At 41.0% G+C, this 22,334-nt stretch overlaps 1 protein-coding gene across 2 annotated transcripts in view; it reads left to right on the top strand.

Moving 5' to 3' along the window:
- The first annotated feature begins 253 nt into the window (after nt 1-253).
- The window catches only part of LOC127629997 (tripartite motif-containing protein 16-like), a 327,862-nt gene continuing 305,781 nt past the window's right edge, over nt 254-22,334 (top strand). Inside the window, exons 1-4 of one of the 2 annotated variants that reach the window (XM_052107361.1) lie at nt 254-895; nt 1,447-1,542; nt 1,627-1,860; nt 2,037-2,111. In XM_052107361.1, the coding sequence (XP_051963321.1) occupies nt 305-895; nt 1,447-1,542; nt 1,627-1,860; nt 2,037-2,111 (996 nt within the window). In that variant the 5' untranslated portion in view covers nt 254-304. The remainder of the gene's footprint in view (nt 896-1,446; nt 1,543-1,626; nt 1,861-2,036; nt 2,112-22,334) is intronic. The other variant, XM_052107362.1, reaches the window with a different exon arrangement.

The raw sequence follows: 22,334 nt of genomic DNA on the forward strand, positions 1-22,334 counted from the left end.
TCGTGAGCTTGACTATCAATCAACTAACATGCTCTTAAAGATGAACTACATCTGTTGATTTAGTTGACAAAAACTACAGATTGACTTCTGAACTGATTGCAAACAGAGACAGAAACATGGAAGTGAGATCCAGTGTGAGTCTGACATCTAATGAACATTATCTGTAAAACACAATCTTGTTTTGCACACACCTCTCAAACACAGAACCAGGAAACTGTGTCAACTGTTCATTTCAGGGAAACTGAAACTAAAGTGTTGTCGAGCTGTTGTACGTGTCTCTCTGTCTCAGAGTACATGCAGTAAAATGGCAGAAGCCAGTATTTCAGTGGCTCATGAGCAGTTCTGCTGCTCTATCTGTCTGGATCTCCTGAAGGATCCAGTGACCATTCCCTGTGGACACAGTTACTGTATGAACTGTATTACAGACTGCTGGAATCAGGATGATCTGAAGGGAGTCTACAGCTGCCCTTGGTGCAGACAAACCTTCACCACAAGACCTGTGTTATTTAAAAGTACTATTGTGGCTGAAATGGTGGAGAAACTGAAGAAGACGAAACTCCAAACTGCTGTTTCTGCTCACTGTTACGCTGGAGCTGGAGATGTGGAGTGTGACGTCTGTTCTGGAAGAAAACACAAAGCTGTCAAGTCCTGTCTGGAGTGTCTGAACTCTTACTGTCAAGATCATCTTGAACAACATGAGAATCTCTTTCGAAATAAGAGACACAGTCTGATGGATGCTACCGGACGACTCCAGGAGATGATCTGCGGTCAACACAATAAGCTTCTGGAGGTGTTTTGTCGCACTGATCAGAAGTGTATCTGCATGTTGTGCACCATTGATGACCACAAAAACCACAACACTGTATCAGCTGCTGCCGAGAGGACTAAGAAACAGGTATGAACTGAAATGACATTATAAACAGGCTTCAGTCTCTGTAAGAGTTCCTAACAAGGAGCTTTTAAAATAAGTGGAGAAAGTCATATGTTAGCATCCAAATTCATGTCTATGACAGTGCTCAGCTAAAATATCAGTGATCTGAAGGCTGCCATCTTTGCTCATGTGTGTTCAGTTCCAACAGATAGAAGTTCACATTTATAAAAGATCTTCAAAAACAATCTGTCACCAAACAAAATGTTCCAAAAACTTTCCATTGAAATGAAAAATTAATCAGCTGTTTTTTAAGGATGTCAATATAAAACATTGGGTGTAGTTCCAGCATCTACCAGCAGGTGTTAAATCCGGCTCCACATAACATTAAATGAATAAATCAGATTGGCAGTTGTTTTGTTTGTATCTATAAGTACATAAAAAGAAGACACAAACAACATTACATAAATACATATTGATTTGTACATAATAAATGTTCTGTGAAAATCACAATAGAACAATAATGATTTTGTATTATTCAGATTTAAGATTGAACTGCATGTTTGTTTGATGAACAGAGTCACTTGGAGGAGACACAGAAGAAATCCCAACAGAGAATCCAGGAGAGCGAGAAAAAGATGGAGGAGTTGAGAAGAGCTGTGGAGTCTCACAAGGTGAGTTTGAGAAGTTTGAGACTCAGTTGGGTCACAGGTTGTGTGAGGTGTCAGTAAGAGCTGATTGTAATGTGTGTGTAACAGCGCTCTGCACAGACAGCAGTGGAGGACAGTGAGAGGATCTTTACTGAACTCATGCGCTCCATTGAGAGAAGACGCTCTGAGGTGACACAGCTGATCAGAGATCAGGAAAAGGCTGCAGTGAGTCGAGCTGAAGGACTCTTGGAGCGACTGGAGCAGGAGATTGCTGATCTGAGGAGGAGAGACACTGAGCTGGAGCAGCTTTCACACACACATGATCACATCCAGTTCTTGCAGGTAACACATCTCATCATTACTATTCATCACACTGAAGCCTCATGAGAACATCAGAGAATCATTGAAATACAGAACAGATACGGTCAAAGTGTTTCTCAGATCGATTTCATTTAATCATGACAGTATAAATGTAACTGTAGTGGAGCTGATGAAGCTTTTCTGTTGTTTTTCTGTAGAGTTTTCAGTCTTTCTCTGCAGGATCTCCAGTCTTACCCAACATCACTGTCAGTTCTCTTCTGACTTTTGATGAGGTGATCAAATCTGTCTCAACTCAAACAACAACTGGAGGATTTCTGTGGAGAACACATGGAAAAGATATCTGAGAGAGGTAACAGATATTCATTTACTTTCAGAGATCAATTTGACATCATGTAAATAAATGAAAATGTGCATGAATTACAGAAATGATGTCTGTTTATTCTCATAGTCACAGACATTACAATTATTCCTACTGATGAACCCAAGACCAGGAATCAATTTCTACAATGTAAGTCACTATGACAACACACACACACTCACACACTCACACACACACACACAGACACACTCTCACACACACACACACACTCACACACAAAAACACACACACACACACACACAAAAACACACACACACACACACACACACAAAAACACACACTCACAGACACACTCACACAGACACACTCACACACACAAACACACACTCACACACACAAACACACTCACATTCTCACACACACACACACGCACATACTCACACACACACACACACACACACAAACACACACACATTCTCACACACATACACACACACACACACACAAACACACGCACATACTCACACACACACACACACACACACACACACAAACACACACACATTCTCACACACACACACACACACACACAAACACACACACATTCTCACACACACACACACACTAACTCACACACACATTCTCACACACACCCACACACACACACACATGTAGTGTTTCCATGTTTTATGGGGACTTTCCATAGACATAATGGTTTTTATACTGTACAAACTTTATATTCTATCCCCTAAACCTAACCCTACCCCTAAACCTAACCCTCACAGAAAACATTCTGCATTTTTACATTTTCAAAAAACATAATTTAGTATGATTTATAAGCTGTTTTCCTCATGGGGACTGACAAAATGTCCCCACAAGGTCAAAAATTTCGGGTTTTACTATCCTTATGGGGACATTTGGTCCCCACAAAGTGATAAATACACGCTCACACAAACACACACACCTTCTCTCACACACACACACACAAACACACACACATTCTCACACACACACACACACTAACTCACACACACATTCTCACACACACACACACACACAAACACACACACATTCTCACACACACACACACACTAACTCACACACACATTCTCACACACACACACATTCTCACACACACACACACACTAACTCACACACACATTCTCACACACACACACACACACACACACACACACACACATTCTCACACACACACACACACTAACTCACACACACATTCTCACACACACACACACACACACACAAACACACACACATTCTCACACACACACACACACTAACTCACAGACACATTCTCACACACACACACACACACACACAAACACACACACATTCTCACACACACACACACACAAACCCTATCTGAGGGTTGTCCCCCCTTAAAATATCATTAAAATATGTGTATTGTAAATAATATAATGATATATTCTTAAAATAATTGTTTAAGAAATAAAATAATACAAATGCAAAAGTTTTAAACATTTTGAGTCCCCCCTCCCTTGTTTATTGTCCCCCCCAACATTTTGATGAAATTTTCGCCCCTGTCAGAACATTAAACTAAGCAAATGTAATTGTCTATTTGTATTTTTCTGTACTTGTGTGACCATGTTTCAGTTGAAATATTTACAGACACACTGGAGGAACAGGGTTACACATATAATGGAAGTTCAGTTTGGATAGTTAAGCACCAAATGTTAGTTTAGAGTTATTGATGAACCCATTCATATAAAACATTACAGATAAAGATTTCTTTGGAAAAGAGTTTGAATGGTTGAGATGAATGAATGAATGAATTCCTCTTCCCATCATGCTGTAGAAAGGATTCAGATGATGTCACTTCCTGGGTGTCAGAATTTGAAGGAATGTAAAAATCATAAGTATCAATATTGACTGAAATGATGATGTGTTGGACACAGTTGAGAAGGTCATGACCTCTGATGATAGGCTCATTTGTATTAGATGATTTGCTTTAATAAAGACTGTAATAATGACAGTAGATGACCTCAGATGTCTCTGTATCGTCTCCTCTGTCTGACAGAGACTGTAAACGGTCTGTGCTATCAAAACTGCTCATGATTGTGCTCCTAAAGATCCTTTCTTTCATGCACAGAGAAACACAGATCTATATGTCTTATTCTTCACAGAGAACAATCTCAATGACATTCATTATTTTATTCCTTCACATCTTTCCTAAGAGGACGGGGTGTTGAAGGGGTATCTGGTTAAGAAAACATACTCAAACTCACAGAAACACACTTGTGTACATTCAATTCTTTGTTTTTATCTCATCAGATTTCCGTCAGCTCACAGTGGATCTAAACACAGTGAATAAACGTCTCCGTCTGTCTGAAGAGAACAGAGTGATTACTCGCACTGACACACTCCAGCAGTATCCTGATCATCCAGATAGATTTGATGATTATCTTCAGGTGTTGTGTAGAGAGAGTGTGTGTGGACGCTGTTACTGGGAGATCGAGTGGAGTGGGAGTCGTGGTGTGGAAATATCAGTGTCATATAAGAGCATCAGCAGGAAGGGACGGGGTAATGAGTGTGTGTTTGGATATAATGATCAGTCCTGGAGTTTGTTCTGCACTCCCTCCAGTTACTCATTCATTCACAATAACATAAAGACTGTTCTCTCTGTCCCCTCCAGCTGTTGTAGAATAGGAGTGTATGTGGATCACAGTGCAGGAACTCTGTCCTTCTACAGCGTCTCTGACACACTGACCCTCATCCACAGACTCCACACCACATTCACTCAACCTCTATATCCTGGGTTTTATATTTATTATAGGGGATCATCAGTGAAACTGTGTGATGGAACAATGTGATACAAAGATTGTACAAAAGTCTGCGACTGCACTTTATGTGACCGTTGACCAGATGTGATGTATTTCAATCTAAAGTTTCTACGTGAAGTGAGAAATATCAATTATTTTTTGTCCACTTTTATTTTCTGTAGAATAGACGACCATGAATAATGTAATAAATATAAGTAATTATTCACATTGCTGAACTCAGAACTCTTGGGCAACCCTTGACACGCTCCCTACAAAACTATTATTTTGTACATATGTGATCAATAAAATCATGTATTATTGATTCATACAATCACAGTGAATAAGGGTGATATAACAGTCACAGTGATGCAGATCATAAATCAAACTTTAAATAAGGGACTTGCAAAATAAGTGAAAATAAAAGATTCATTTTTTTCCATGTGGGGAATTAATCAGTATAGAAATCATGTCAAGAATATTATACATTAGTCAGTAAACAGAAATAAAATAATGTATTTTTAATAAAAGTATTCTTAATAATGAAACATGTTCTTAATATGTAGTTAAAGGAACAGCATGAACTTACACATTGTAATTATGTTTGTGTAATAGACAATAATATTAAATATGTGTAACAGGCCAGTCTTGTTAGTATTTGTGTAAGAGGAAGATTGTGTCACACACAATACTGGTCAAATCTGTTGATCTGAAGGCGTGTGATTAAATGTTTAAAATGAGTTTTGTAGACAAATATAATCATGCCATCATATTAATTTCATTTTAAAACTAAAACTTAATAAAAAAAAGGTTTTGAAATGGATGACTTGGACAGAATAATAAAAGCAGTCAATAAGTGCCCAACACAGATGGAACTCCTTCAATACTGTTTAAAAGCATCTCAGAGTGATTCCTCAAGAAACTGCTGGAGAAAATGTTCATGTCTGTAATTCTAGACAAAGTGTGACTACTGTGAAGATGATCAAATATCTCACAGTTTTGATTTATTTGGGATTTTATTTAGTCACAACATAATTCCCATAATTCCATTTATGTTATTCCATAGTTGTGATGACTTTACTATTATTCTAAAATGTGAAGAAAAAAGAAAATTATAATAAAGAATGAATAAGTGTTTCAAAATTATTGACCGGTAGTGTATGTGGTTACATTGCATGGTCAAAGATTTCCCGACTCAAATTATTACCAAGACAACTGCTTCTGTACATGTGATTTCCGCACAAATGATTCTAAGCAGCATGGGTCTATTGTGTGTAAATGTTAATTAAATCTAAGATTAATCTCTCATCTAAACACTTCTACAATGATCAGCCAGTGATGTCATAAAGTCCGCCTACTGATGTTTGATTGACATCCTCTCATTAGCATGTTGCACAAAGTATAAATACAGAACTACATACAGAAATATATGGAAGACTGATCCCACCAAGAAATAAAAAATAAAATACTTTTTAACTCACAATTGTGACTTTTTCTTGCAATTGCGAGATATAAAGTTGCAGTTACGCGATATAAAATCGCATTCGTGTGATAAAAACTTTGTATCATGCAATTGCGAGTTATATCACGTAACTGTGACTTTATATCTCGCAAGTGCACGTTAATATTGCGTAACCATACGTCATTAATTCATTAATTGTATGCTAAGCCTAAAGCCTACTTTGTTCAGATGGCCTTCTTTTTCAGATATATATTTACAATATAAATAAGATAAACACACAGATAAACCGCATGTCAGTCAAACAGCGCGCGGCTACAGTAGCGGGAAAATAAAAGTTAAATCTTTAATATTTTTGATATTTGTGTCTTTTCTCTAGCCTGTTTCCCTTTTGAACTGTTATCGTGATCAACCGGTCTCTGTAATGAGCACCCCTGATGTATATATTATGAAATTAGATTACTGTTGTCACACATGACTCTATGCCCCTGACACAAAAGGCACACTTGATGTGGACTTGCAGTCTCGTGGCCTTCATTTGTGCATTCCCGCGAAGTCCACAAAACACGCAAGTGCCCCCTTTGCACCCTCGATGCACCCTTCGGCTAAGCCTGCATAAGTGTGAGCTCCACAGCGGACTACTACCCAACAGTCCCTGCCAGGGGAGTAACTACAGGGAGGGCAAGGTGGGCAGCCACCCTAGGGCCCGGGGTGAGAGGGGACGATAAACAACCCAGGCTCCCCAAAGAGTGGGCCTGACACTGGGGCCCGTAACATCCAGTTACGCCACTGTTAACCTCTGCTGATCCTCTTGACCAATCTCAGCAGACTGGAGTTTCCGAGCCAACGGAAAAAACATGACGGATGTGGAAATGTCAATTGCAGTTTAAAAATGTTATTGAATTAAAAAATTATTGATTGTCAAAGGACGATCCCTTACTTATCATGTGGATATAGCATCATGTTTAAGGTTCAAAACTTAGTTTTATTTAATTTTCCAGAGATTTGGAATTACTCCTATTCAGTTTTTATTTTTGGTCACTGGTTGTGCCCAATATTAATGGGTTATTTCAACCAAAAATACAAATTCTCTCCTCATTTACTCACCCTCATGCCATCCCAGATGTGTGTGACTTTCTTTCTTCTGCAGAACACAAATGAAGATTCTAGAGCCTTGTCATCAAACATTTAATTTATCTTACAGTAAGCAGTGATGAATGCATGTGGATTGCTCTGGCAGACAGTGGAGAACAATTGGATTGGAAGGCCTTCAAGCCTCTCTTCACAAATACACAGAAGCCACTAATGCGAATAGATTTGAATGACCATCTTGTTGTGAACTGGAGAGAGGAGGGTAGCAACAACAGAGAGCTTGAAGAGGAGACCATGTTTTATTGGAAATGTATACTACAAAAAAAAATCATACATGCTATTTATTTATTTATATTTATTTTGATTTATATTTATATTACTTTCATCATTAGGTTAGCTTCTCGGGGAAAAAAGTAATCATTTCACACACTTGTCTTGTTTTAAGATGGTGAAAACAGTACACAAAACGTCTAGGTTACGGATGTAACCTCCGTTCCCTGATGGAGGGAACGAGACGTTGTGTAGAAGAATCAACACTAGGGTCTCTCTTGAGCATCTTTTGCATCTCTGATCTGTGAGAAAAGGCCAATGAGAAATTGGCAGACAGAATTTGCATGTCCCGCCCCCGGACATATGGGTATAAAGGAGGGGAAATACATCTGTTTCATTCAGGATTTTTCTGAGGAGCCGATAATGGTTCGGCCGCAACAGTGGCTCGGTTCAGCGACGTGGCCGGGAGGACACAACGTCTCGTTCCCTCCATCAGGCAATGGAGGTTACATCCATAACCTAGACATTCCCCGTCTGTCGCTCACTTCGACGTTGTGTCGAAGAAGCGACACTAGGTGTCCAAATTAAATCACGCCATGTGCTGAGGTGTGTTCGTGTTCTGCTGACACAGGAGCGGGCAGGTATTTTACGTGCCAAAGCGACCGGCTGTGTCAGATGGCACGTACCCTTCCCCAATGCCCCATAAAATCATCAGAGCCTTCTGGTTCTTTACCCCCAACAGGGGTGAACAAGGCAATGCTGCCAAGCATGGGGCCCTCATACGCATCGGGGAAGGCAATCTTTCCCAGTTTCTTATTCTTTCAGGGGGAAAAGACCCTGCGGAGACCACACCTGCCCAAGCCAGGGGAGGTAAGAGTGGTGAAATACATCACATGGGCTTTTAGGTAACATGTGGAAAGTGGCGCAGTGGTAGATCCTGCCTCATTGGGATGGAGTAGTTGCTACAGACACCGCAACCAGGGGTAGTGGGAACTGCCCAAGGGAGACGCGGGTCCGCTCGCAAGGGGACCGTGCCATGGAAAATACACACAGGGGGGGAGTCCATGTAGGATGCCTGACCTGTGGCGCACCTATTCCAGTAAAAGGTAGATTGAGTACCCACATTGGATTTGGTCAGCGAATTCCTCCGCTGAATTTGCGGACCCAGAGGGCTAGAGAGGATTCATCCAGGGAGCCGAGTTAGTGGAATCTCCTGGGATAAGAGCGCACGATTTTACCTCGGCCGAGGGAAAAGGCGCTAGGTGCAAGTGATCCACCCGGTCAGATTGTCAGCGTGTTACCGAGTTCTACCGGCTCGGATCGGAGAAAACATGGGATGAAAATGAGTTAACCCTGAGATTGTAAAATCTCGCAAAGGTATTGGGTGTTGCCCAATCTGCTGCTCTGCATATGTCTGCTAGGGAGGTGCCCCTGGCCAGTGCACACAAGGACACAACACTTCTTGTTGAGTGTGCTTGGACCTGCGGGGGGGCACGGCCTGGGTGTGATAGGCCAATGTAATGGCGTCCTCCAGTGGGAAAGCCTCTGTTTGGAGACAGCGTTGAGGGTTACAGTCCAGCCTCTCAAGCTGACGGCAGCCCGGGCAAGCATATCGGACAATGATGTTATTCATTTCGGACAAGCATGTCGGGCGTCAGCCGCAGACTGGGCATGCTGGCCCGAAGGCGGCAGCCCAGTCGAGTCATCCGCGTCAGACGCCGGACCGTTCTCCGATTCAGCGGCGAGCTCGACGCGGGGGGTGGCTGGAGTGGCGTTCCTTCTTTTGAAGGAAAGCCACAACCGCAACGTGCCATCATCATGTCCTCGCAGTGAGAACATGAACCATCCACAAACCACGCTGCCTCGGTGTGATCACAGCCCATGTCAGAAGCAGAGAGCACTCTACCAAATCCAGGAACTACACAGGGGCGGAAGGGCATCTTTATAAAGACGCATCCTGAAAAGGACGTTCAACGCCAGCTGTGTATTTGCTCTTTTAGGAAAATAACTCTTTTAGAGAAAATTACGCTTTTAACTGCGCTGTCGAAGCACCCAGGGGCAAGCCGCACTGCCGTGCAGAGAAGGGAGAAAGCCATTGATATGCGCCGTCCAACAGCAATCGCTCAGAGATGAGAGGAACAGTGTGTGACTCGCAGCTCGCTGCAAACACAACCATCGGCTCCAAAGACAATTTCTTAATGAAACAGATTAAGCATTTCCTCTCATTTATACCCGTATGTCCGGGGGCAGGACATGCAAATTCTGTCTGCCAATTTCACATTGGCCTTTTCTCATAGATCAAAGATGCAAAAGGCATCAAGAGAGACCAGAGAGCGACAGACGGGGAAGAATAGTTCACCAAAAAACTAAAATCAATAAATAGATTTAAGATTTATATAAGATTTAATCTCTAATCAAATCATTGCTCAACTCCTGTATACAGTGCCAAAATCAAATATGGTGACTATAGGTCAATAACCTCATTGGTTCTTGTGCCATTAAGCTTGTCAGTTACAAGACATGCAAAAAATAATGAGGTTTGATTTTATTAAGTTGCCATAATTGATTTAGGCACTGTATGCTGGAGTTGATCAATGATTTGATTGAAACAAAATCACAACTTATATTTCCATCTTTTCATCATACAAAGGGCATCAGAAGACTTGAAAAACACACCTAACCTCCCACAAACATTGTAATATTGACCTGGTTGTATTTTCGTATTTTCATGACATATTTTAAACATCTTAATAAAATGCACAAATTACGTTTTTTAGCACCTAAAGAAAACGTCCCACAAATGTTACAGTTTGGTCTGGTGTATGTGTGATAGTAGTTAATGTTCTGAAGGCTTATCTGTTTATTGAGGTTGTAGAAAGGTTCTGGAAATTGCAAACAAGACTGAAATTGGCTCCATTAACCTAATTTGTTACATCCCACTTAAATGCAAATGAGCGGGAGGAGCTATCACGGACACCGTTTTATGGCAAATATTTTAATGAACTATTCATACATTGTCTTATTGTTGATTTGAATGTCTTATTATCTAATTCTCTTTGTAGTATTTTATGTATATGTGGTGACATTGGTCAACTTTTGTACTTTATAAATAAATTCAGCATTGAAATTTACATATATTTGTATGATTTTACTATAAGCCTCTGAGATTTGATATGCACCGATATATACATTAGAACAAAAAGGCAATAACTTGGACATTTCCTTGTTGCGTCCTCGTGGGCACTGGCCAGAGGCACCTCCCTGGCAGACATATGTAGAGCAGCGGGTTGGGCAACACCTGATACCTTTGCGAGATTTTACAATCTCAGTGTTGGGTCAGTATCGTCGCGTGTTTTCTCAGGTCCGAGCCGGTAGAACTCGGTAACACGCTGACGGTCTGGCCGGGTGGATTGCTTGCACCTAGCGCCATTTCCCTCAGCAGAGTTAAAACTGTACGCTTTCTCTCCCAGGAGACTCCATACATTTGGATCCCTGGATGACTCCACCCTAGCCCTGTGGGTCCGCAATTCAGCTGAGGAATTTGCCGACCCAATCCACTGCGGGTACTCAAATCTACCCTGTACTAGTATAGGTGCTCCACAGGTCGGGACTTCTGCGTGGACTCCTCCTGTGTATATTTTCAGTGGTAAGTTCCCCTTACGGACCCACGTCTCCCTAAGGCAGTTCCAGCTGCCCCCGGTCGCCGTGCTGTAGCAACTACCCCCTCCTTGAGGTTGGCTCTACCACTGCAGCATTTTTCCACATGTGACCTGAGGGGCCCACGTGATGTATTTCGCCACTTTACCTCCCCCTTCCTGGGCAGGTGTGGTCTCCGCAGGGTCTTTTCCCCCTGAAAGAATAGGAAACTGGGTAAGACCCCCTTCCCACGGTGCGTGTAAGGGCCCCAGCCATTTGGATCTATGCGAGAAACATAGAGATAAAAGAGGCCCGGCTAGGCTCTGCCTATTCCCAGGTTGGCAAGCGTCACCTTGTTCAGCGCAACCAGAAGGATTCCGACGACTTTTATGGGGCATTGGGGAAGGGTACGTGCAGTCTGACACAAGTGGTTGCCTTTGCACGTGAAATACTTGCCCGCTCGTGTCAGCAGTACACATACACGGCTCAGCGCATGGCATGATTTAAATTGGACTCCTAGTGTTACTTCGACACAACGTCGAAGTGAGCAACAGACGGGGAATGTCTAGGTTACGGATGTAACCTCCGTTCCCTGATGGAGGGAACGAGACGTTGTGTCCTCCCGGCCACGTCGCTGAACCGAGCCACTGTGGTGGCCGGACCATTTCCGGCTCCTCAGAAAACTCCTGAATGAACTCGACGTATTTCTCCGCTTTTATACCAGTATGTCCGGGGGCGGGGTATGCAAATACTGTCTGCCTAATTCTCATTGGCCATTTTTCATAGATCAGAGGCATATTCGGCGCACAAGAGATACCCCTAGTGTCACTTCTTCGACACAACGTCTCGTTCCCTCCAACAAACACCACAACTTATGATCAAATTAATATATTATTTCAATCAATCAGTACACAATGGACAACAAAATACAGCTATCAATATGAAATATATGATAATTTTCAAACTCAGGAATGCTGAATACGGTAAAAAAAAAAAGCAACCAAAGGAAACATATGGGTGGAAATATCTAAAAAACAAAATAGAGTTGAAATACTCATATGCCCAAATTTAATTTGAAACTTGAGCTCTATTTTCTCCTCTTGCTGCAGCTCCTCCACCATGCATGCAAACTCCTCTTCCTCGGGCCCCTCTGCCATGACTTATTACTCTCCTTCCATGCCTTTGGCCTCTTTGAGCCATGCTTGCAAATAGCAACACAGAGGTGTCATCTTTTATAGATGGATAAGGACGGATTACTGATTGAAGAGTTGTGCAAATGAGTTTCACACAGGTGCATTAGAGATTCATAATTAGATTCATAATTATGCAGGTTCTTTCTATCAGCTGTGAATAGTTAATGTTTTTCCTTTGTTCAACACAGTTAATCCTATAGAGTTTGGGGTCTTTCAATGAGATCTGTGGTAACTGTTTTGACAAAGGGTGTGAAAAATATGTGAAACAAATGAAAATGTGTTAAGACATTTGCAAGAGGAGACTGCTGTGCTAATAAGGTGATGATGAAGATCAAGTGGATCCGAGTTTCATTAAGCGTGTCTTAGCAAATGAGAAAAACTGTAATGAGTTGATGGCTAACAGGAGTGTGGAGAGTTAACAATTCGGGTGAGGGGGAATGGCAGAAGCAGATGTGACATTAGATTGACCCTGCTGTAAAACTTTTGTGCAACTGGTAAGGCATAAAAAGGCTTCAGGGCAACAATCTTGTTTTATTGTGTAAAATTTTAAACAAGTTTTTGTGAAGTTGTTAATTAAATGTATCTGTCCAGCTTTTTCCCTGGCTAAAGGTATCTATTAGTCCCGGACAACTGACACAACACAATGCAGTAGCAATGATGACGAGTAACCCAAGCAAAATGCCACAGAGCTTTAGCTGTGATGTATTGTGATTGTTTATGTATATAACTGTGTGTATATAAAAATACAGCAAAACTGCTCACATTTTTAAATTAAATTGTTTCGACCCAAACAGAACAAATAAAATGTTTCATTTTGTTTAACCTGATGAAGACCCATTCAGAGTCAAAACGTTGTCATTAAACTGTAAAGTTAGCAGTGTGCAAGCATTTCTTCTCCTTTTCTATGGATATTAATTTGTAGATTAGATGTGTGTAAATATATATATTACGTAATATATTACCTCAATTCTGTGGAAAACATTGTGCTAAAACTCTCTTATTTTTTCAAGGGAGTGGCAATATGCTGCACTCTTTGACAGTGACATCGGCTACAGTGAAAGAATACAGTTATCAAATGACTATGAGGACAATGTGCCAACTTCTTCATGTGTTCTATAATCGTACAGCAAGGTTAGCAGTTTCCCAGCCCGGTTGATGGAGGCCCTGCATTTATTTTGGACGTCACCCTTATCTGAAACACCCATTTCAGGTATTTAATCACTGTACTAATGAGCTGAAGAGATGTATCAGTTCTTAAATTAGGGAGACATCCAAAAAGTGCAGGGATGCAGGGCATTCAGGAACAGGGATTGGAAACACTTGTCTACAGATGGTATTCCTTTAAATTACACTGTTAATATACTGCTATTAATTATACTGTTCTTTCTGAATGACGATGTGCTTTTATTGTGTAGCTTCTTTCATTTTCCAGAAGTGACATTACAGAGATCATAGAAAAGCTGGCAGAGAAAATGTATTGTGGCAGAGGGCGTGGTTGAGTGTTTGTCCGGAGCGAAAGTGGTAAGGATTCACATATGAGGGGAATAATGTCAAACAGTTGTTTCTCATTGCAGTAATCCTGGGGTGTGCAATAAAAGGAGAATGCACACCAGAGGAAGGGGAGAGAGATGCACAGCAGTGTGGCATGTTTGTGTGTTAGAGTGAATGTGCTGAAAAGCTGACAAATGCTGATTCAAAGAGTTTGTAGAAACATTTACCTGTACCACGCTTCTTCTGTCCCACACTGACCAGACTTGTCAAAGTGGTTCAGAAATCTGGGATTTGGAGGAAGATAATACGGAGTCATGGAGTACTCGCCATTGGCTGAAGTCACTCAATCCCTTGCCAGCATACATCAGACTCAACACCAGGCCCTACTTGATTTACGTCAATACCATGACCAGCGATTCCAGGCGATTCTCCAGGCTCAAGCAGAGGACCAGCAGCTACGACCCAGCAACTTCCATGCCTTGATCACACTCATGAAAATGGGCCCGCAAGACTAACCGGAGGCATTTATAGAACAGTTTAAGTGGACTGCGAAGGTGTGGAAATGGCAGAGGTCCCAGTGGGCGGCCCAACTCCTTCCGCTGTTGCCCAGGGAAGCCCAACTTACGGCACAAATTCTACCGGCAGCTAATCTCCTGCTGTACGAGAACTTAAAGAAAGCCATCTTGCAGTGGGTCGGCCACAGCCTAGAACAACAATGACAACATTTCCGCTCGCTAATGCTTGCCGAGCGTGGCCACCCATCTGCGTTTACCCAACAGCCCTGTGATGCCTAATGGAAGTGGCTGCTGGTAGAGGAGTGCAATGCAGATGAAGCCATCGATCTGGTGGTGCTGGAGCAGTTCATCCTTTGTTCACCAAAAGGAATGGTGGAATGGGTCCAGTGCCTCCGCCCGGCGTTGCTGGAAGAGGCCATCCAGCTGGCCGAGGGCCATTTGGTGGCTTATCCAGGGGCAGACGAGCCCTCACTCTCTCTCTCTCTCTCTGTCTTGCTCTCTCACAACCCCCTCTCCTGGTTCCCGTCCCACTCCTTTTCCCTGGAAACGGGGGATGTCTAACCCCAAACTGACTCCCCGGGCATGGTGGGTATGTCCAGCTGCTGGTTACCCTTGTCTCTTCTTGGATTTCTCCCCAGGTTGATGAATCCACAGCCACAGGCGAATTGTCTGGGACAGCTTTCGGGGGTTGACGGGACCCAGGGCACTTCCAAGACCAATGCCCTGTGATGGAACTGGGAACGTTTCTCCGGGAACCCAACACCCTACTGGCTACCCTCGATTGAGCTGGAACGTACCGGATACATATGATTATTAGGGGGAGTACATATCAAGCCGTGGGAGATACCGGTCAAACCACTTTCCTCCAATGTTTGATTCAAGACAAGACATTGGGCACAGGTCGGAGGGTGAAGGAGAGATGTGTGCACAGGGATATTCATGATTACCTGTTAGTGATGGTCATCATTAAATTTTGGGGACAAAAGCATAGTGTTGAGGCTGCAGTTAGTCCCTGTCTCACCCATTCAATAATCTAAGGTATGAATTGGTGGGCATTTACTAATTTATTGAGGGGAATTTGTGTGGATGGGTCCTTCTAGGACATCACCGCATCAGGATTATTTGGGGGGGGGGGTGTTGTGGCTTACCCAGCCATCAGACGATTCCCTGCAGGGGATTTCCCTATGGAGCAGACGTGAGATGAGATCCTTAGGCAAGCCTTCGACCAAGTGTAAGTGATTGATGGTCAACACCTCCAGCCAGACATAGCACTCACATATCTGTATTTTTCAATCATCAAGGATTGTGTAACGCTCAGACAAAGGAAGATACCACCCAGTTGTTAGTACCGAAAAGCCATCTGGAAATTTTATTCCAGACGGCTTTTTATAATCTGATGGCGTGTCACTTAGGGCATGAAAAACACAGGACCTTCTATTGGCCTGTTTCTATTGGCAGGGTATTCACGGGGATGTCCGCAGGGGGTATGCGGCATGTTGTGAATGTCAGCTGGTGAATCCACCTGCCACTCCAAGAGCAACATTGCGCACCCTTCCATTGAATAATGTACCTTTGAATTAATTGTTATGGACCTCATTAGGCCATTAGAGTGGACGGCACGTGGGCATCACTTTGTGCTTGTTCTGGTGGATTATGCAACATGAAACCCATCTCCTGAGTGGGGATTCCGAAATAAATCCTCACTGATCTAGGTACTACTTTTATGTCACACACTGCGAACTATAGAAATTATTGGGGATTGAATTGGTCCGCACCAGCGTTTACAATCCAAAAATGGATAGACTGGTTGAACAATTCAATAAAACTATGAAAAATATGATTCCTAAGTTCATTCACGAGGTTGCAAAAAATTGTGATAAGTGGCTTGAACCCCTATTATTCACAGTTTGAGATGCCCCACAAGCCTTCAAATGTGAGCTTCTGTATGGGTGTTGGTAGCATGGCGTGCTTGACGTACTGCAGAAAGCTTGGGAGGAGGGGCCTTCAAACAGTAAAAATGTAATTCTGTACATTCTATATCTTAGAACAAAACGCCACATTTTGGGTCGACTCACACAGAAGAATTTTCTCCAGGCTCAAGAACTTCAAAGCCAACTGAATAATAGGGGCACTTGACAATGGGAATTTCCTCCAGGAGATAATGTCCTTGTATTACTCCCAACATCAAGCTCTAAATTAATGGCCAAGTGGCAAGGGCTCTTTGTGGTCACACATTGAGTAAGAGATCTCGATTTTGAGGTGAAGCGATTGGATAGAGGTGATGCACGTCAGATATACCATCTCAACCTCCTGAAAGCATGGAGTGAGGCAGTCCTCATGATTTTGATGATGGTAGTTCCAGAGAGGAATTCCAAAATCACTAGTCAAATCAACTCAGACCCTTGTGGAGACCATCTCTCACTGTCCCAAATCACAGAGGTGGCCAAGTTGTTTTCTCGCCTCTACCCGGTTGTACGAATCTCATAGAGCACCAAATCGAGACCACCCCGGGGTAGTGGTATGGGAAGAATTGGATACTATGCTCGAGATGGGAGTAATAGAAACATTTGTAGTTTTATTTGTTTCTCAATTGTTATTGGTGTATTGTCTGCCACTTCGGGTCAGGGTCTTTTTCACCCTGTTAGGATTATTTATTACAGTATTTGATAATGAACAATTAGATTGATTGATCAACCAATCAGACTTAAGTGATCAATGCAGAATCAAAACAGTATTCCAAAGAGCTGTGTAACAGGTTAAACAACCTAGTTATTATAGGGTCAGTAGGTGAGATGTTTTTAATTATAATAACATTTTATATGCCAGTATTGTTAATAATGTTATCAGGTGTCTGATCTTCACGTGAACCCAGTGAGTTGCAGTACAGCGACATCTTTTTTGCCACTGGCATAAACATCCTGCATTCTCTGGGACTGAGACCTCACCCAAGCATTCACTTCCGTCACAACGCTGAAAAGAATGAGATGTTGTCACAACTTCCTAAAGCCAAAATATGCACCAGTTGACTGTATCTTCCAACTGTTCATCAAGCATATACTGATTTTAAAAAGAGCACGATTCTTGCTATTCAAAACTGCTAAGGCTTTGGGTTTTGTTAAATGAGTTAACACATTTTCCTGTTATAAATCTCTTTAAAATATACAAGTTCATGTACTGTGCCATATGCCACTCTAGAGAACATACTGTAACTATGGGTTTAAAATAATTAATTAAAATTAAAATTAAAATTAAAATTTTGTAAAATCTCTTACAAAAATATAGTGATCAATGCTATGGTTGCCATTGTCAGTGATTGGGTTCCCTATCTGTCACTCACTCGACATTCTGTCTATGTAGTGACACTAGGGGCCACTCTTGGGAGCCCCAGACACCTCTGATCTTTGATAAAAGGCCAATGGGAATTGGCGAGCGGTATTTGCATGCCACTCCCCTGAATATACGGGTATAATAGGAGCTGGCATGTGAACCGCTCATTCAGATTTTCTCTTCGGAGCCGAAAGGTTGATGCTCACTGAGCTGAATTCCCACGGCTTCCGTTCACATCTGCTAGATCTGACGGCGCATTTCAGAAGTTTCTCCCCACTCTGCACAGGTGCACTGCAGAGATCGCCCCTGGGCACTTTGGCAGAACAACAAAAGAGTGTATTCTAAAAGAGTGGCACACACGGAAACGTCTTTTAAAAAAGACAAATCTTTTTAAAGATGCCTTTCAGTTTGTTCAGTGTTATTCCTGCCTCTGTCCTTCTACCTACGGGTATGAGGCCAGAACTTAAATAATGATGGATCCACTGTTGGCAAAATTCTCTGGCTGATCACTGTATCCACTCAAAGTACACAAGATGTAAAGCCCATAGGTGGATTTCACTTGTGGAGTTCAAGATCTCAGACTGTTCCATACACTGGAAAAATTGCCTGTATAAATCTGACACTACCCTATTGACATCAGCTCAAAGACGTTCAATTCTTTGGTTGTGAACACTTCGTGCCACTAAAAAATAGGGATGCACTGATCCAATACCTGGATCGGTATTGGCTCCAATACTGAAGCTTTTAGACGGATCGGGAAACGGTCCAACTAGCCCAATCCAAATCTGATAATGTGTGATACAAAGTGATACAAAAAAATCAATGTCATTGTGAAACATAAAAACAGTTGGTTATCTAGCATTATATATTCTCCTTCTAAATGCATGCCAAAGAATCAAGGTCAAGTTTAGTCTCAGGAAAATGGCATATAGAATATTGGTTGTTTCACAATTAACAGTAATGTTCTGTTTTGAAGATATATTTATGTATTAATATTTATATTATTATGTACTAATTATAAATATTTAACATAAATTGTGTATTTTTATGTTTTGTGCTGTATATGTGTCTGGAAAAATTCTGTATAACTTTATATGTAGGGGCCTGTCCTAAGAAATGTTTTAACAGTCAAAACATAAGGGACATAATCAGCTTGGTCGCCAACCAGTCATACAGACAGATATTTGAATTGTTGGTGTGAGTTGGGGGTGGAGGATTTGTTCCAGTTGTAGTAACATTTCTGAGAGACTGTCATGGAACCCCGATAGCATGGATGAAATTTTATTCTCCTATGGAAAGGAAATTAAGTTGCTACTGTTATCTTTTTCATAGATAGGGTTTTTCATACCAACAACTAATAATTAACCCTACCTGAGAGTCTCAAATGGTCCACCATTCTGGATTGAATGTGAGAATGTTCTTCCAATAATCTGTGACAATGCTCCATGCTGTTAACATTCTTCATAAAACTTCACAAATGCATTTAGCTCAATGAAATATCTTTGTACATCATTGCACTGACAACAAATGCAATGCACCAAAATTAAGTAATTCATTATAAAATTTCTCTTAAACTTATTGAGAAATGAAGATAAATTCATTTGTATGCTACAAGTTCAAATTAGGTGGTTCAATACAGTTCTGTAATGTAATTATTGTAACTGTAACTACCTCTTGCAGATCTCTCCTGCTGAGTTCACTTTTGGTCTCTCTTGCGCACTTTCGGGCTCTCTCGAGGGCTCTTTCTGAGACATTCGATCGCTCGCGCACACGGGGTCTACTGACATGTAATGCACACGCAATGTCACAAGGACATGCACTCTACTATGGGCATATAACATGATATTATCATCGGTTATATATGAGAGAAATTGAGACAAAACTTTGATCTTTTCTACTAATGTCAGCGTCTGTTTTCTTGAAGTGTGGAGCACTTGCTCATTGACCTTGTGAATAAACCACGTCCTGCCTGATGGTATTTTTGTAAAATGAGACTGCCATCTAGTGGTAGCTGCTTTGCTCACACAAAGTTACATGTGGATCCTTAGATATTTGTGTGGATCGTGCAAGGCAAAGCCAGCAAAATGGCAGTCTCAAAATTCAAATTAATCAAAGGGAATTGACACAGATAGATGTCAATGACTGCACATGTCTCCTGATCCACAAATGCACATTCAGTGCTTTACAAAACAATTTGCGTTTGATTTGGAACATCTCCATTTGGTTGCACACACAAAATGTGAGGTATATGCACAAAATGGAACACTTGTATTCACCAATATGTCTCTATTTTTACTAATTCCAACACATTTATTCGCAGACACAAGTTGAAATGCATTTGTTTGAGGGTTGAAAGATACATTTGCAAAGGTTTATACAAATTTATGAGTAGATATGCACACATTTATGACTTATTCATTGGTAGTTGTTTGTGATACAAAAGTGATACAAAAGTCAGAATCAACACAAATAGACATCAATGAATGCATGCGTGTCACTTGCTCCACAAATGCACATTCAATACTTCACCAGACCATTTTGATATGGAAAATCTTTCATTGCTTGCATACACAAATTGTGACATATTTATACAAAAGGGAACATTTGTGTTCACAAATATGTCTCTATTTGTACAAATCCCAGCACATTCATTTAATTTTCAATTTCACAGTCACAATTTGAAAGGCATTTGTCTGTGGATTGTAAGATACATTTGCACACATTTGTTAATCATTTTGAGACTAATTTCATCCCATAAAAAGATTTCTATTAATGTATTTGCATGAATGAGTTTACATTTATTTACAAACTGGTGCATCTGTTCAAATGCTGTTTAATACTGATCATTATATTTTGTAATAAAGACAATACTTTAGTGTAGCTAGACCCTATTGTTTATAGCTTGTAGTGTAGTAAAAAAAAAAAAATGAAATGGTAGCTTCAACTCAAACTTGCTCAGGGACAGAATAAGTAAATATGTTAAACTTATACATTATAAAATAACTGATGTTACTGTTTGAATTAATAATGTTCTGTTCATGTTAATTTCCATTAACTACAGCTTATTTAAAAATGCCCAGACCTAATTCACCTGCAAATATTTATTGTACTGAACTATCAAGTTGTTACGATTGTAGGAGGAGCCAGACGAGGAGTGAGGATCTACACGCGGGTTTTTATTAAACAAAGTGAAAACAGACAAAACAGGAACAAAGGATATATCCACGATGGGAAAACAGAAACCAAAAACACGAAAACATCAAGGGTACACGAACTGGGTAAACAAGGCAAAACAACAACTTCTAACATGAGCAAAAACAACAGCATCCAGACATCTACAAACAAGCAACGATCGACAAGGGAATGGAAAACAAACAGGGTTTAAATACACAAGGTAATGAGACTAAATGACATACAGGTGAAAACAACGAGAGAGTGATGAGGGCCGGGAATCATGGGAATTGTAGTGCATGACAATTGACAAGTGCAACACGGGGCAAGTCAAGTCAAGTGGTTTTTATTGTCGTTCAACCCTATACAGTTAGTGCAGTACACAGTGAAACGAGACAACGTTCCTCCAGGACCATGTGCTACATAAAACAACATAGGACAAACACAGGACCACATGAGACTACACAGACTAAATAATATTTCGACATAATATTTCTATATAAAGTGCACTTGCAAACGTGTGCAAAAAGTAAAGGACAGTACAATAAATTACTAAAAGAACAGGACAATAGGCACAGTAAGAGACAGTGAGACAGTGCAGCGCCGCCCAGTACACATTTCTACTCTGAGTAGTGCAAAAAGATGACACTTTATAAAAATGCAGAATGTAAACCTAACATGGAACAGTGTTCTATGGACATAACAGTTATTGAGGTAGCAGCCAGCTATAAAGTACAATGAATTAAGTGCAACTTTGGACATGTGCAAAAGTTGGATGGTGTACAGGCAGAGGTGGGCAGAGTAGCCAAAAACTGTACTCAAGTAAAAGTACAATTACTTTAAAAACATAATTACTCAAGTAGAATTAAAAGTACTAACATAAATAATTACTTGAGTAAGATTAAGAACGTATCCAATTAAAAAGAGTACTCAAGTAGTGAGTAACTCGTTAAATACACAAATCACATAATAGACGTTTACTCCCCTATATTCCATTACATAATACACACTGAACATGTACTACAGAATTATTATTATTAGTCATGGAAATTCTGTCATCATTCACCATCTTGTTGTTCCAAACCCGTATGACTTTCTTTCTTCCATGCAACACAATAAGGAGATATTAGACAGAATGTTTGCCTGAGTCACTATTTATTTTCAGTGAATGTTTTATATATATATATACATGACAGCTACTTCCGGTCCTCAAATCTGATTGGA

The sequence above is a fragment of the Xyrauchen texanus genome, chromosome 36, assembly GCF_025860055.1.
Source record: "Xyrauchen texanus isolate HMW12.3.18 chromosome 36, RBS_HiC_50CHRs, whole genome shotgun sequence".
Taxonomy (NCBI): Eukaryota; Metazoa; Chordata; class Actinopteri; order Cypriniformes; family Catostomidae; genus Xyrauchen; species Xyrauchen texanus.